We start from the raw sequence: 12,188 nt of genomic DNA, 5'->3' as shown, positions 1-12,188 counted from the left end.
ATTTAGGGTGGCACCAGACACAGAATCCCCCAAGTCTGTGGAAGTGACGTCACAGGCACATCAGTGTGAGCTACAGGGAATCTCATGATGACTCCTTAAGTTGGCCATACACGATAATATCCGCTTGTTTGGCAAGGTCGCCAAACAAGCGGATCTTGATCCGATATGCCCACCAAAGGCAGGGCGATACCGGGTTAATCCGATCGTTCGGCCCTAGGGCCAAACAATCAGATTACAACAAAGGAAATGGGTGCCAACGGGACGAGGACCACATCAACTAGCCAATGCGGTCCTCGGTAGCCAAAAAAGCCAAAACTGCTCAGTCAATATCTGAACAATTTTTGGTCTGATGTCAATCTGGGAGACCAGTCGGAACACCCCCTATACGACAGATAAGATGCCAAATTGATCTAAAGGACTGATATCTGCAGCCTTAATCTGCCGGTTTATGGCCACCCTTACCCCCAGCTTTGGCATCAGAAATTGTGCAAAGGGCCTAATGGGCATCTGGATACCCCAGTCCACAAATTGTCCTAAAGTACATCATTAACATCAGTGACACAAAAACTAATGATCCTTAAACCCTTAAAACACAAAATGATTAAAAGCAATGAAATTAAAAGCTTTTTATTTGTAATTCATATACAATTTAAGAAAAAAGAGGCCATAATGGAAAAACATAAATAACATATATATAATAAATGTGCATTTTTACATTATATGATCATAAGAAAAATACACAAATTACAAAATTATAGTACTTAAAGGGCAAGTCAACCCCAAAATAAAAGTTTGCCTAATAAAAGAAAACATAAGTCTAAGCAACTTTCCAATATACTATCATTACAAATATTCAGTGCTTTTAGAGTTATTTGTAAAAACAATTGATATTGAAAGCAGCATTGGCTTAACTACCAGCTGTTACTTTTTGAACAATGTCTTGGTGCCCCAGCAAAGACAGATCTGTTAACCAGCTGCCTTGTCTTACATTGTATCAACATCATGTCTTAGACATCAGGGCAGATAATAGAAAGGGACAGACAAACACTGCTTTCAATAGCAATACATATACAAATAATTTATAAACCATAGAAAATGTGTAATGAGTGTATATATACCAAAGTTGCTTAGAATAATGTATTTTATCTTTTATTAGGCAAATTTTTATTTTGGGGTTAACTTGACCTTTAATTTAATTATTAGATTACCTTTAAGTTAATTTTTGGTATGTTATAGAGTGGCCAATTCTAAGCAACTTTTAATTGGGTTTTGGGGGGGTACTGAATAAAATGCTAAATTAATCAAAAACCTCAAATAATGAAAACCACTTGTCTGTTTTGAATGAACAAACACATAAAAAGGTAAAGGAATGAGTGAAAGAGTAGATGGCAATAGAAGTAAGAAGAGAGCAAACGATAACATGCAAAATAGAAATCGGAAAAAGAGAGATCAGGAGGGAAAAAAGGGAGAAACAGAAGAGAGTAAATTGGGTAACAGGATTCAAGAAGATTTTAAAATAGGGCTGCATGGAAAGGTGTGTGGCTATATGACAAAACACCCATTCACCAAGAAGATGTGGTATAAATGAAGCCCTGGCCAGTCTATTGTTTTTTATGAAGCCTATAATTAAGCTGTCCCTAAAAGCCCTGTCAAAAAATTTGCAGTCATATTTAAATAAAATCATCCTTTTTTCTCAAAATGATTCAGATAGTTAGCAATAACAAATTAGATTTTGGAGTAAACTTATTAAAGGTCACTCATACCTCTTAATAATACAATAGAACAAATTCATAAAAGCTTCTGAAACCAGACTTACATTTGGCCCACTTTAGGCTGTGTTGATGGTGTCCTGTTCTTGAGATGTCGTCCCAACAGTCCTTCTTATAAACAAGCACTGCACATCAGTTATATTCTTAGCTATATTCCAATACATACAGGCCCATACTATGGAAAATGTATTTATTACACGACAACATCAACTAAATAAATTTAACCTAATCATCTTCTACCCTGTTTTGCATGACTCCTTAAGTACAACAAACCCCCAATTCACTGTAGGGTCCCAATTTGTTAAGACTTTGGTCACTAACCTGGAACCCTGAGTTCGTGCTACTTTCCCCTAAAAAACACACTGGCCCAGGGTAATTTCCATTAGAATGCTGCACAACCATCTTCTTTGAACTTCTCCCTGATTCCTTGTGATGCCCTCGACCAGTGCCTGCATAGAATAGTTATTAAATGAGCTGTTAATCTACCAAAACTTTTTTCAGTTCAGCTGGTTTCAGATAGTTCACCAGGAAGACTTTTTCCAATTACTATATTTTCAATGTGTGACTGTTTTTCTAATATTGAAGTGTGAAGTTTAATTTTTCCTTCTCTTGTCTTTGTAAAGCAAGAAGGGGGGGGGTCGCCGACTCTGTCACTGTTCTGAATTGATACATTTAGTTTATTAATTTCTTTGTCCCTGCTGAGCAGAATCCCTGAGTATCCGGACCTGTCATATAAAAAGATGTATAATAAAAGTCCTTTTTAAATTAAACGTGAAATCCAAATTTTTTTTACTGTTGTAAACTCATTTAAAATTCTCAGCTGTCAATCAAATATTGCCTACCCCTCCTCTATGCCTTAGGCATAGAGACAGGGAAGGCAATTACTTTCACTTTATATTCAGCGCTTACTAGATGTCACTGCCCTCCTCACATTCCCCCGTTCTTTTACCATTTAATTGTGTAACCAGGGCATGGGGATGGACATCAGGTCCTCCATTCTGGTGTACAAACAAGATTTTGAGATGATACAAGGCTTGCCTTAATAACAGTGTCCACAAAATGACTCTCGTCTGCTTGCTATAATTATGAATTCCGAGACCGATGGAAACAAGATTCAAATAATTTATTATATTGTAATTAAAGTTTATTTTGATCAACCATCATTAAAATACCGACCACCTTTTCTGGAAAAAAAATACCGGCCTTTCTATATGTTTATCTTTTTTCCCTATTAATAACATTGGGATCATCCATCATTTTTACCGGCCAGGCTGGTAAAATACCGTCCATGGTGGCAACCCTACGGCCAGGTGGCAACTGTAGTGACAGGTCCCCTTTAAAGGCAGCTCTTAGAATTGATACAATAGTTGCTAATACTCTGCCAATACTGCTGAAATATTTATTAACTAAAAAAACAGTTCAGAATTTGCTCCCGAATTACTGAGCTGCCAGACTGAAACACCAGAGACAGGCACATTAAACTTTTTTTTTTGGGGGGGGGGGGGAAATGGCAAAAATGGAAAGCAATTGAAAAAAAAAGCTATTTATGAACAATGTGAAAACAACTGAACTGAAAAAGTGTGAATAAATGATGTATCATGTTCCAGTGGAGAGTTGTAAGATTCCTAGGGCAGTGCAGGAATTGAGCTTAGTTGCCATCTATCCAAATAGCCACTTATTTATATGTAATTATTGGTGGTAATGCCATATTAACATATAGGGAACCCACAATTGTTTTTTAAGAAGAGGCTGCAACAGGACGTACAGGACACCGTTTCCATAGTAACGTGGCTGTTCGCTGCAGAACGTCTGCATCCCCTGTATCCGGTGCTGCCTAAACTTTTCTTCCGGGTCACGTGACAAGGCCAATGATCACATGACCGAAAGTGCTGAAGGCGGAAGTGAAGAAGAGAGTGGTGTAGCAGGTAAATACCAATATAGCAATTCGGTGGGATAGCATACGATCGGCGACAGTAAAATAGATATAATTTGGGAGAGCGGAGGAGAAGGAAGCAGGCAGAGATATATTATGCATTTGCAAAGAAAGGGGGTGGGAAAAGTACATTAAAAGTACAGAGAACGTTTGCTTTGATTGGGGAGAAGCCCCTGGGAATGGTGTATGAGTGGAATTGATAAAATGGCATTAGGCAGACACTCTTTGTGCTTGAGGAGGGATTGTGGTGGGCAGGCAAGCATTCAGTAATGGCGTGCAGTGTTGTACCTGGAAGATGAATATTTGGTAAGGTCCCCAATTAAGTTAGAGGTATAAGTACCGTATCTTAAAATACCCTGCCAGCTTCAGATAGAACTATGAAAGCCAGTATCTGATTGGTTAGTGCCCAGGTGCATATTTGCCCAGTGTTTAGAAATGATCTTTACTCTCTTTAGGAGAATGAATGAATTAGGCTTGAAACATCACTTGCATGTAGATGATACCCAGATATATTTTGTCACCCTGATATATTTAGAAACCTTTTCAATAACCAATGACATGCAGATCTCTGACTCCTAGGTATCTCCTCCTGGATGAATCTGTGCTACCTCAATCCAGAACTAACAAAAACACATACTGTAGTCTATCCATCCATGTCTGACCCATCTCATCTTGTTACCAGTAGTGCTAATTCCATGCTTAATAAAGGGGTGGTTCTCCTTTAGGTTAACTTTTAGTATGTTATAGAATGACCAATTCTAAGCAATTTTTCAATTGGTCCGCACAGTGTATTATTTTTTTTCTTTTTCATAGTTTTTGAGTTATTTGCCTTCTTCTGACTCTTTCCAGCTTTCAGCTTTTCTAAAAACAAATGCTCTTTAAGGCTGAAAATGTATTGTTATTGCTACTTTGTATTACTCAACTTTCTATTCAGGCCCTCTCCTATTCATACTCCTATTCTCTTATTCATATCAATGCATGGTTGCTAGGGTAATTTGGACCTTAGCAACCAGATTGCTAAAATTTATTTAACGGTGAACAATCCCTTTAACATTGTTGATTTGGCATGCTACCTGGGGCTTATCTGTAACCATTTGTATCCTTCCCATATCATATTAATGAAATTTCCAAAACCTTCTTCCTTCCACAGTGCAATATTGTCATGTTGAATGTTCCCTTCTTTTCTTTCTCAAGCAACTGCTAAAACACTCATACATGTCATTCTCCCAGACTCTCTCTCGCCCCTGACTTAAACTCAGCTGCTAGATTCCTCTTGCTCTATCCAAAAAGAGAATATGTTCATTCCTTGTTGAAAACGTTATTATGATGCCCTGTTAGGTAATGGATAGAATACAAAATCCTTCTGCTGACCTTCCCTTTACTCCTTCATTTGTTTTCACTCTGGTTTCTGTATATTCCTGCCTATCTGCCACGTTCGAATCAGATCCACTGTATTAAATGTTTCTCCAGCATTTCATTTTTGCTTTGTTGTACGGATGCACCAGATCAGTTATTTTTGGATTTGCCATGTACCATATCCCTCCACAAAAGTTTGGGCCAGTACAGAACTGAACTCAACTTTGTGAATTTATTCGCCAGCGGTGAAACATGGAAATTTGCAGCGAATTCGTGCCTGCCGAATAAATTCTCCCATCACTAGTTATAATTGATACAATAGTTGCTAATATTTCACAGTTGTGGTGGAGAAATGTATCAACTAATGTAGCAAACTGTAACAGTTCAGAATCTGCACCTGAATTATTGAGCTGTCAGACTGAAACACCAGAGACAGGAACATTCAACTTTAAACTCCAATTTTGGAAAAACAGTAAACAATAAAAAATGGAAAGCAATTGAAAAAAATCTTTATTTCTGGAGAACAATCTGGAAACAACTGAACTGAAAGACGTGTTTGGAACGGGAAGTTACAGTCCCTATTCAAACAGACGTATCTCCTATTTGTGTTTTGTCCTTCTCTAAGACCTAAGGAAGACATAAGACCTGGATAAACAGGATAATCGGTTTTCCAATTTTGTATAAATGGTAGAAAATAAGGAATGGAAAACAACTGGAAATTTGCAGATGCACTATTCTGGCCAGTTCATGGTGCATCCACTCCACTTCATGCTGTTCCAATAGTTTGTGCTCTTTGCACGATTCATTCGATCCATGATCCAAATGTACAGGAGAAATATAAAGTAGATGTTTTTACCATCTCCCATGGTAAAAAAGCACAGAACACACACGTGCAAGACTAGATAAAAAAAGAGGCTTTAATTGGATCTTCTATAAAAATTCACAGGTCCAGGGATTTTCACTGGAGAGGGGTGGCACCACCATCTCTCTGTAGCTCCCAGATATTAATTGCAAGAGATTTAAATAAATAGAAAATGCATGCCCATTTGCCGCTCCCAGCTTTCTGCCCAGTGTCTCATAGAAAAAGAGCTGATAATAGGACATCTTGTGAATAATGGAAGGGCCCTGTGCATTTAAGGCCTATGAATTAGGGTGGAAGTGCCCAAAATCCACTAGGCCCTTGTCTTGTTCACTTGTTTAAGACAAAAAGAAGGTTGGATAAGCCTGTAGTAAGAAGTGACAGTATAGGTAATACATATGATGATGATGGATTATACCTATTTTCTTTTTTGCAGGTTTTATATAATGGCATCATCAGGTTCTACTCAAACTAGTGATGAATTTACCGAAGAAAAAGGTAAGTAGTAAAAAAGGCCTTTGTCACTGAATCTGGTAGATGTCTCAAGAGGAGGGTTACTAGTTGTTGCATGGGAGATGCAGGAGTGCTGCGCTAATGAGGAGTGTTGAGAAACTCATATCAGACAGCAGCGACAAAAATGCCGCATTGTGTACCCTCTCTGGCACCAAATAGGTGATTGCGGGGGAGCTGCAGCAAGAAGCTGCCTCAGGGACGCAGAGGGGCAAGGTTTGCCCCTGGAGAGATGGTCCCATGATATTAATCCAAGGGACTTCAGAGTGCATTGTAAAATTGGTTTCGTTGAGTATCAGGAGTGCTGTGCATTGAGTTGAAAAACTCGGCTCAGACAGCGTTAACAGGGGCAGCAAAAAAGCCGCCCCATGTAACTTTAAAAGCTGGATTTCTGTTTTTTTTAAACTGGGAATTTGGCTCTTCAATTGCGCTCTCCACACTAGAGATGCAGCCCAAAGGGATACCCTCCAGTACAGAACAGGTAAGATGGAAATGTCACTGCAGAGTATCTCTATTTTCACTATGTCAGTACATTATACTTATGTATAGATGCTGATTGGTGTAATAGAATACTGTACTGCTGGTTAGAAACAGTCTGAGTCCATGTTACAATGCAGTAATTGTTAGAAGGTGGTGGTGTCAGTATTAGTGTTGAGCAAATTTGTCCCATTTTGCAGAAAAATTTGCGAAACTGCTTAAAGTGGACCTGTCACCCAGACACACAAATTTGTATAATAAAAGTCCTTTTCAAATTAAACATGAAATCCAATTTCAATTTTTTATTAAAGCATTCATAGCTGTTGTAAGCTCATTTAAAAATCTCAGCTGTCAATCAAATATTGTCTGCCACTCCTCTATGCCAGTGGCATAGAGGCGGGGCAGACAATTACTTTCACTTTCCATTCAGCACTCCCTACATGTCACTGCTCTCCCCACATTCCCCCAGTTCTCTTTAACATTTAATTGTGTAGCCAGGACATCGGGATGGAAATCGGGTCCCCCATTCTGGTGCACAAACAAGATTCTGAGATGATACAAGGCTTGTCTTAATAACAGTGTCCACAAAATGGCTGCTGCCTGCTTGTTATAATTATGAATTCCCAGACTGAAGGAAGCAAAAATTAAATCGTTTTTATAGTGTCATTAAAGTTCATTTTGCTTGACTAATGTGATGAAATAGGATTTTGAATACGTTTTTTTGGGTGACGGGTCCCCTTTAAAACTTCTGGAAACAGCGGAAAATTTGTGAAATGCATTGAAGTCAATAGGCGACAATAGCATTTTTAAGGGACAATTTTTCCCGTTCCAAATGCATTAAAGTCAATCAGAATTTTTTTCTTTTGATGACTTTTGTCTCAGCGACTTTTTTGTCCAAATGCATTAAAGTCCATGGGCATTTTTTTCTCATGGCAACTTTTTTTTATCTCTGCGACATTTATGTCTTGGCCACTTTTTGTCTCTAAATATTTTTGCTGTTTCACAAAAAAATTTGCAGATGGTGAACTGCAGAATTTCGCCACAAATCCATGGCTGGCAAAAAAATGTGCTCATTGCTAGTTAGTATATCAGTAGTGGACAGCAGTTGAGTCTTGGGCAGTATGTGTAGGGTCTCTTTGCCATTGAGCTAACTCCATACTGGTCGTAAAAATTCTGCTTTAAATATTGCTAACATTCTTATTACATATTAAAAAAATACATTGTTATATGTCATTGAGTAGATACTGAGTACTCATCTTCATTTTTAAAAGAGATAGCTCCAACTGTGATTGACTTGCTTATTTTTCTGCTTTGTCATACTTGTCATACTTGTCATACTTGTCATACTTGTCACAGTTGTCACAGTATAATCTCCAAATTAGAATAATACATAAAAAAAATCTGTTACCAATGTAACATGCAATGGATTTTTAGGCAACACCATAAAAAGATTGATCAAGAGAATTATTTCAGCCCCATTGGGAAGTTATTCCTAGGGCTTGATGAAATCAGAAAATCAGAAATATCCATACTCTCAGGTTATTTATACATGATGAGGCTTTCAAATGGCCTAAAAAAGAGAACAAGCTAAGACAGAAAAAAAATAATAGGTCAAGGATTGTATTTTGCATCATTGTTCAGTCATCTCTTTGGCCTGTATAGTGCCCTCCTAATCACCAGTGCCTTGCTGGTGATGCTGGGGGTACAATGGAGCGAGGATAGAAGGTAAACTGTACACACAGGTGCACGTGCAGAGGATGAGGTGGGGCGTGCAGGATCTGTCCAGAGGATGGGGGCTAATACTGCACCAAGCTCCTGCAACTCTAGTTAAGTCATTGGTCTTGGCCTCTCTAGGGGAACCAACACCACAGTTTGGGAACCAGTGACCTGAAGCAGCAGTGTAAATCTACACTACTGAATTGAACCATACAGCATCATTGTAACTGTACACTGGCTGATAGTAGCAGACATTTGCAGTGTTAAGCTACACTACTTGATATATGCAGGCAGTGTGAGTTTAGGAGGGCAGTATTAAATACCAGCAGAAAGTGGCAGTATAACCCTTCCTTAAAGGAGAACTATACCCTAAATTGAAAAAGCCCCTACCCCCTTACCCTACATAAACCCCCCTCCCTTCTCCCTCCAGCCTAGCTGCTACCCCGGGCAAATGCCTCTAAGTCTTTACTTAACCCTCCATGCAGATTCTGTCCTGCGGAGTTCATAGCAGCCATCATCAGTCGATTTGGTAATTTTCGGAATTTTACCGGTGCTTTGGCAATTTTCTTGAGTTTCGGCGAATGCACAGTTGTCGCTAAACAGAAAATTGCTCCAACTGTGCATGCGCCGCTATGCCGGCGTCATTCCGTAGAACCAAAGAAAATAAGATGGCTGCCGTAAACTCCGCTGGATAGAATCTGCACGGAGGGGTGAGTAAAGAGTTAGGGGCATTTGCCCGGGGTAACAGCTAGGATGGGGGGGTGGACTGAGGGGGGTCTATGTAGGGTAGGGTTTTTTTATTTTTTAGGTTGAATTCTCCTTTAAAGGGGAATTATCGCGCAAATGAAAATTTAATATAAGCTTCAGCACTTGATTTTGTTTGTACTGGAACCAGTTATTTGAGTGAGCTCTAATACATCCGCTAGGAAAGCAAGCCCCCCCCATAAGATATATTAGTTCTAACTGTCAATGACCGAAGATTTAATTGATTGTATTTACAAAGTGTCTTATTGCATTATGATGTCATTTATATAAAATTTTCATGTTTGCGATAGTTCTTCAAGATGCAGTTTGTTGCACATAAAACTGCACTACTGGGTAAAAAGAGGCAGTGTCAGTTTAGCACAGCAGTTCTGATTGGAAGCCTGCTGTTTCAAAGAAAACCTAGATGTTCCTTTTTTTAACCCAGGACTCAATTGCCTTAAATGCATTTAGGTTTAGAAAGGTCTGTGCATCCTTACTAATGTATACATTTTTACTTTGCTACCATAAAAAGTTTTAGCTTGTAACTAATACAGAAGTTCTATTATTATGACTTGGAGATGGCACATTGTTTGGGGAAATGGATCAATTCTATATAGAATGACTAGCAAAAACTCATCTTCTGGTGCTTTTTGGGGGGTCTGTTCTGTGTTTCTTGGCTGCTGCTCTGAAAATACAGTAATCTCGACAAAACAAAATTCCATCCTCAGAATAGGCGGTACTGGGGTTGGTACTTTTGCATTTGTTGAAAATCCAACAATGTTGTGTCAGTAATACTTTAAATAGGCCAACAACCTCTACGAGACAGAAGGGGTAATTTAAAATGGATGAGTGCATACTGACACGTTACTTTTAATCTATTGGGAGCTCTGGAGCTTCCATCACTCTGGACCTGGCTGTAGCTCAAGAATTCTCACAGTGGGTTGCATCAGTAGGTACAGCAGTCTAGTGCAGATTAAATCATGGTAAAAAAGCAAGCACAGTTGGTCTGTTTTGACCCATCAGGTGCAATTGCCTTGGTTGCAACTCAAATTCCAAACCCTGGAATTATAGGGAAAAAGCATGCATTATGGGTAAAAATAATTTGATTCCAAAACTACACTTTGCGCTCTGCTCTTTCCTTCATAAATGACCCATAGGGGACCATATTTATTAACACTGAGTGTTAGTAAATATTTCAATAGCAACCAGTCAGCATTTAGATTTTTTCATTCTTCGGAAAGAATATTGAAAGCAAATAGCCAGTTGGTTGCTCTAGGTAACTGCACTGAAACAGTTTTGCCCAGTGTTAGTAAATAAGCACCTGTGAGTCCACTGCGGCTCTAACAGATCTGCAGCCAATCATCATGAGAAATAATGGTATAAACCTGTTAGTTCAGCATCAGTGCATCACTGCAGTGCTAGATATTAGTGTGCATGAAAGTCTGAAAGAAACAGACTGTTATTGTAATACTGCAATACCGGGTTGAGTCAGAATGTGTCAGTATAGTACAGGAATATTGAATAAATTCTGCTGTGTAAAAGTAACACATATATTGGATGGAAGCAGGCTTTGCCAGTCTTAAAATGTAGATTCATTTTACAGATAAAGATCTCTGTAGATTGAAGCTGGTGCTCTACAGGTGGCCAATAAGTTTACGTTTCTGCTTCTATTGTTTATTGCTTCCTCTATCCTTTGGCTGAAGCCTAGGGAGCCTTCTGCACAACCTGACTGACAGTTTCCCATTACTTTGGTTATTTTACAAGCAATTGCAAGCAAGGACCAGTAATCCTCTTGTTTCCCTTTGTGATCATTGTTTGTTAGGATGTGAATTAAGTGGTTAATTTGCTGACAGTATATGTGGATGACGATTCTCATTCTACATGTTACACATCACATCAGTACATTCCCCAAACTCCCTGCTTTTTACTAGCAGCAGTCACTGGATTGGTTTCCTTAGTTTGCCTACCATTTACAAATGACTATGTCAGCATTGCCTTGCAATGCTTGCTACCCCTTTTCAGTCTTATGGCTGATTTACCCATTGCAATAATTAGGGCTTAGGAGTCCGGCATAGGCTAGTGCTATACAATGTTATTGCCGCCTACAACAATGGAATATATTTAGTTTTTTTTAGGGATGCACCGAATCCAGGATCCGGTTTCAGGATTCAGCCAGGCCTTTTTCAGCAGGATTCGGCCGAATCATTCTGCCCGGCCGAACCGAATCAGAAACCTTATTTTCATATGCAAATTAGCAGCGGGGAGGTAAATCGCATTACTTTTTGTCACAAAACAAGGAAGTAAAACATGTTTTGCCCTTCCCATCCCAATTTGCATATGCAAATTAGGATTTGGATTTGGTTCGGTATTCGGCCAAATCTTTTGCAAAGGACTCAGTGGTTCGGCCGATTAGAAAGTGGATTTGGTGCATCCCTAGCTTTTTTGCCAATAGTAGTAGCCAATAGGAGGTACATCATTTTGAACTAAATCTTTGCTTTCTAAGCCCCCAGTGCAAAACAATGTCGGTTATAGTCATGACCAGGTTTCCACAGGATGCATCAAATTTGTTTGATACTCAACCTGAAAGCTTTTTTACATGAAATATGTTTTGCAACAAAATGCAACAAAATGTAACAAAATGTGTGACAAGGCAAATAAGATTGCACTGGGAAATACAAGTGTATCCAGTCCACACAATCATAATGTTCATTGTGATCTACTGTAAGTCATAGAGCTAACTCACATCATCATCATGACTCATTACACAATTATCACACCACTAAGGTGGGCCAATAGATGGAAGATAAACATCCGTTTGCAATGC

The 12,188-nt window shown here is 38.9% G+C and overlaps 1 protein-coding gene across 3 annotated transcripts in view; it reads left to right on the top strand.

Moving 5' to 3' along the window:
* The first annotated feature begins 3,543 nt into the window (after window positions 1-3,543).
* wwp2.L (WW domain containing E3 ubiquitin protein ligase 2 L homeolog) overlaps window positions 3,544-12,188 on the top strand; it is a 48,791-nt gene continuing 40,146 nt past the window's right edge. The window contains exons 1-2 of one of the 3 annotated variants that reach the window (XM_018257926.2): window positions 3,544-3,694; window positions 6,354-6,415. In XM_018257926.2, the coding sequence (XP_018113415.1) occupies window positions 6,364-6,415 (52 nt within the window). In that variant the 5' untranslated portion in view covers window positions 3,544-3,694; window positions 6,354-6,363. Of the gene's footprint in view, window positions 3,695-3,736; window positions 4,009-6,353; window positions 6,416-12,188 lie in introns of those variants that run through there. The other 2 variants (XM_018257925.2, XM_018257927.2) reach the window with 2 other exon arrangements.

The sequence above is a fragment of the Xenopus laevis genome, chromosome 4L, assembly GCF_017654675.1.
Source record: "Xenopus laevis strain J_2021 chromosome 4L, Xenopus_laevis_v10.1, whole genome shotgun sequence".
NCBI classification, from domain to species: Eukaryota; Metazoa; Chordata; class Amphibia; order Anura; family Pipidae; genus Xenopus; species Xenopus laevis.
This window is presented reverse-complemented; position numbering and strand designations above follow the sequence as displayed.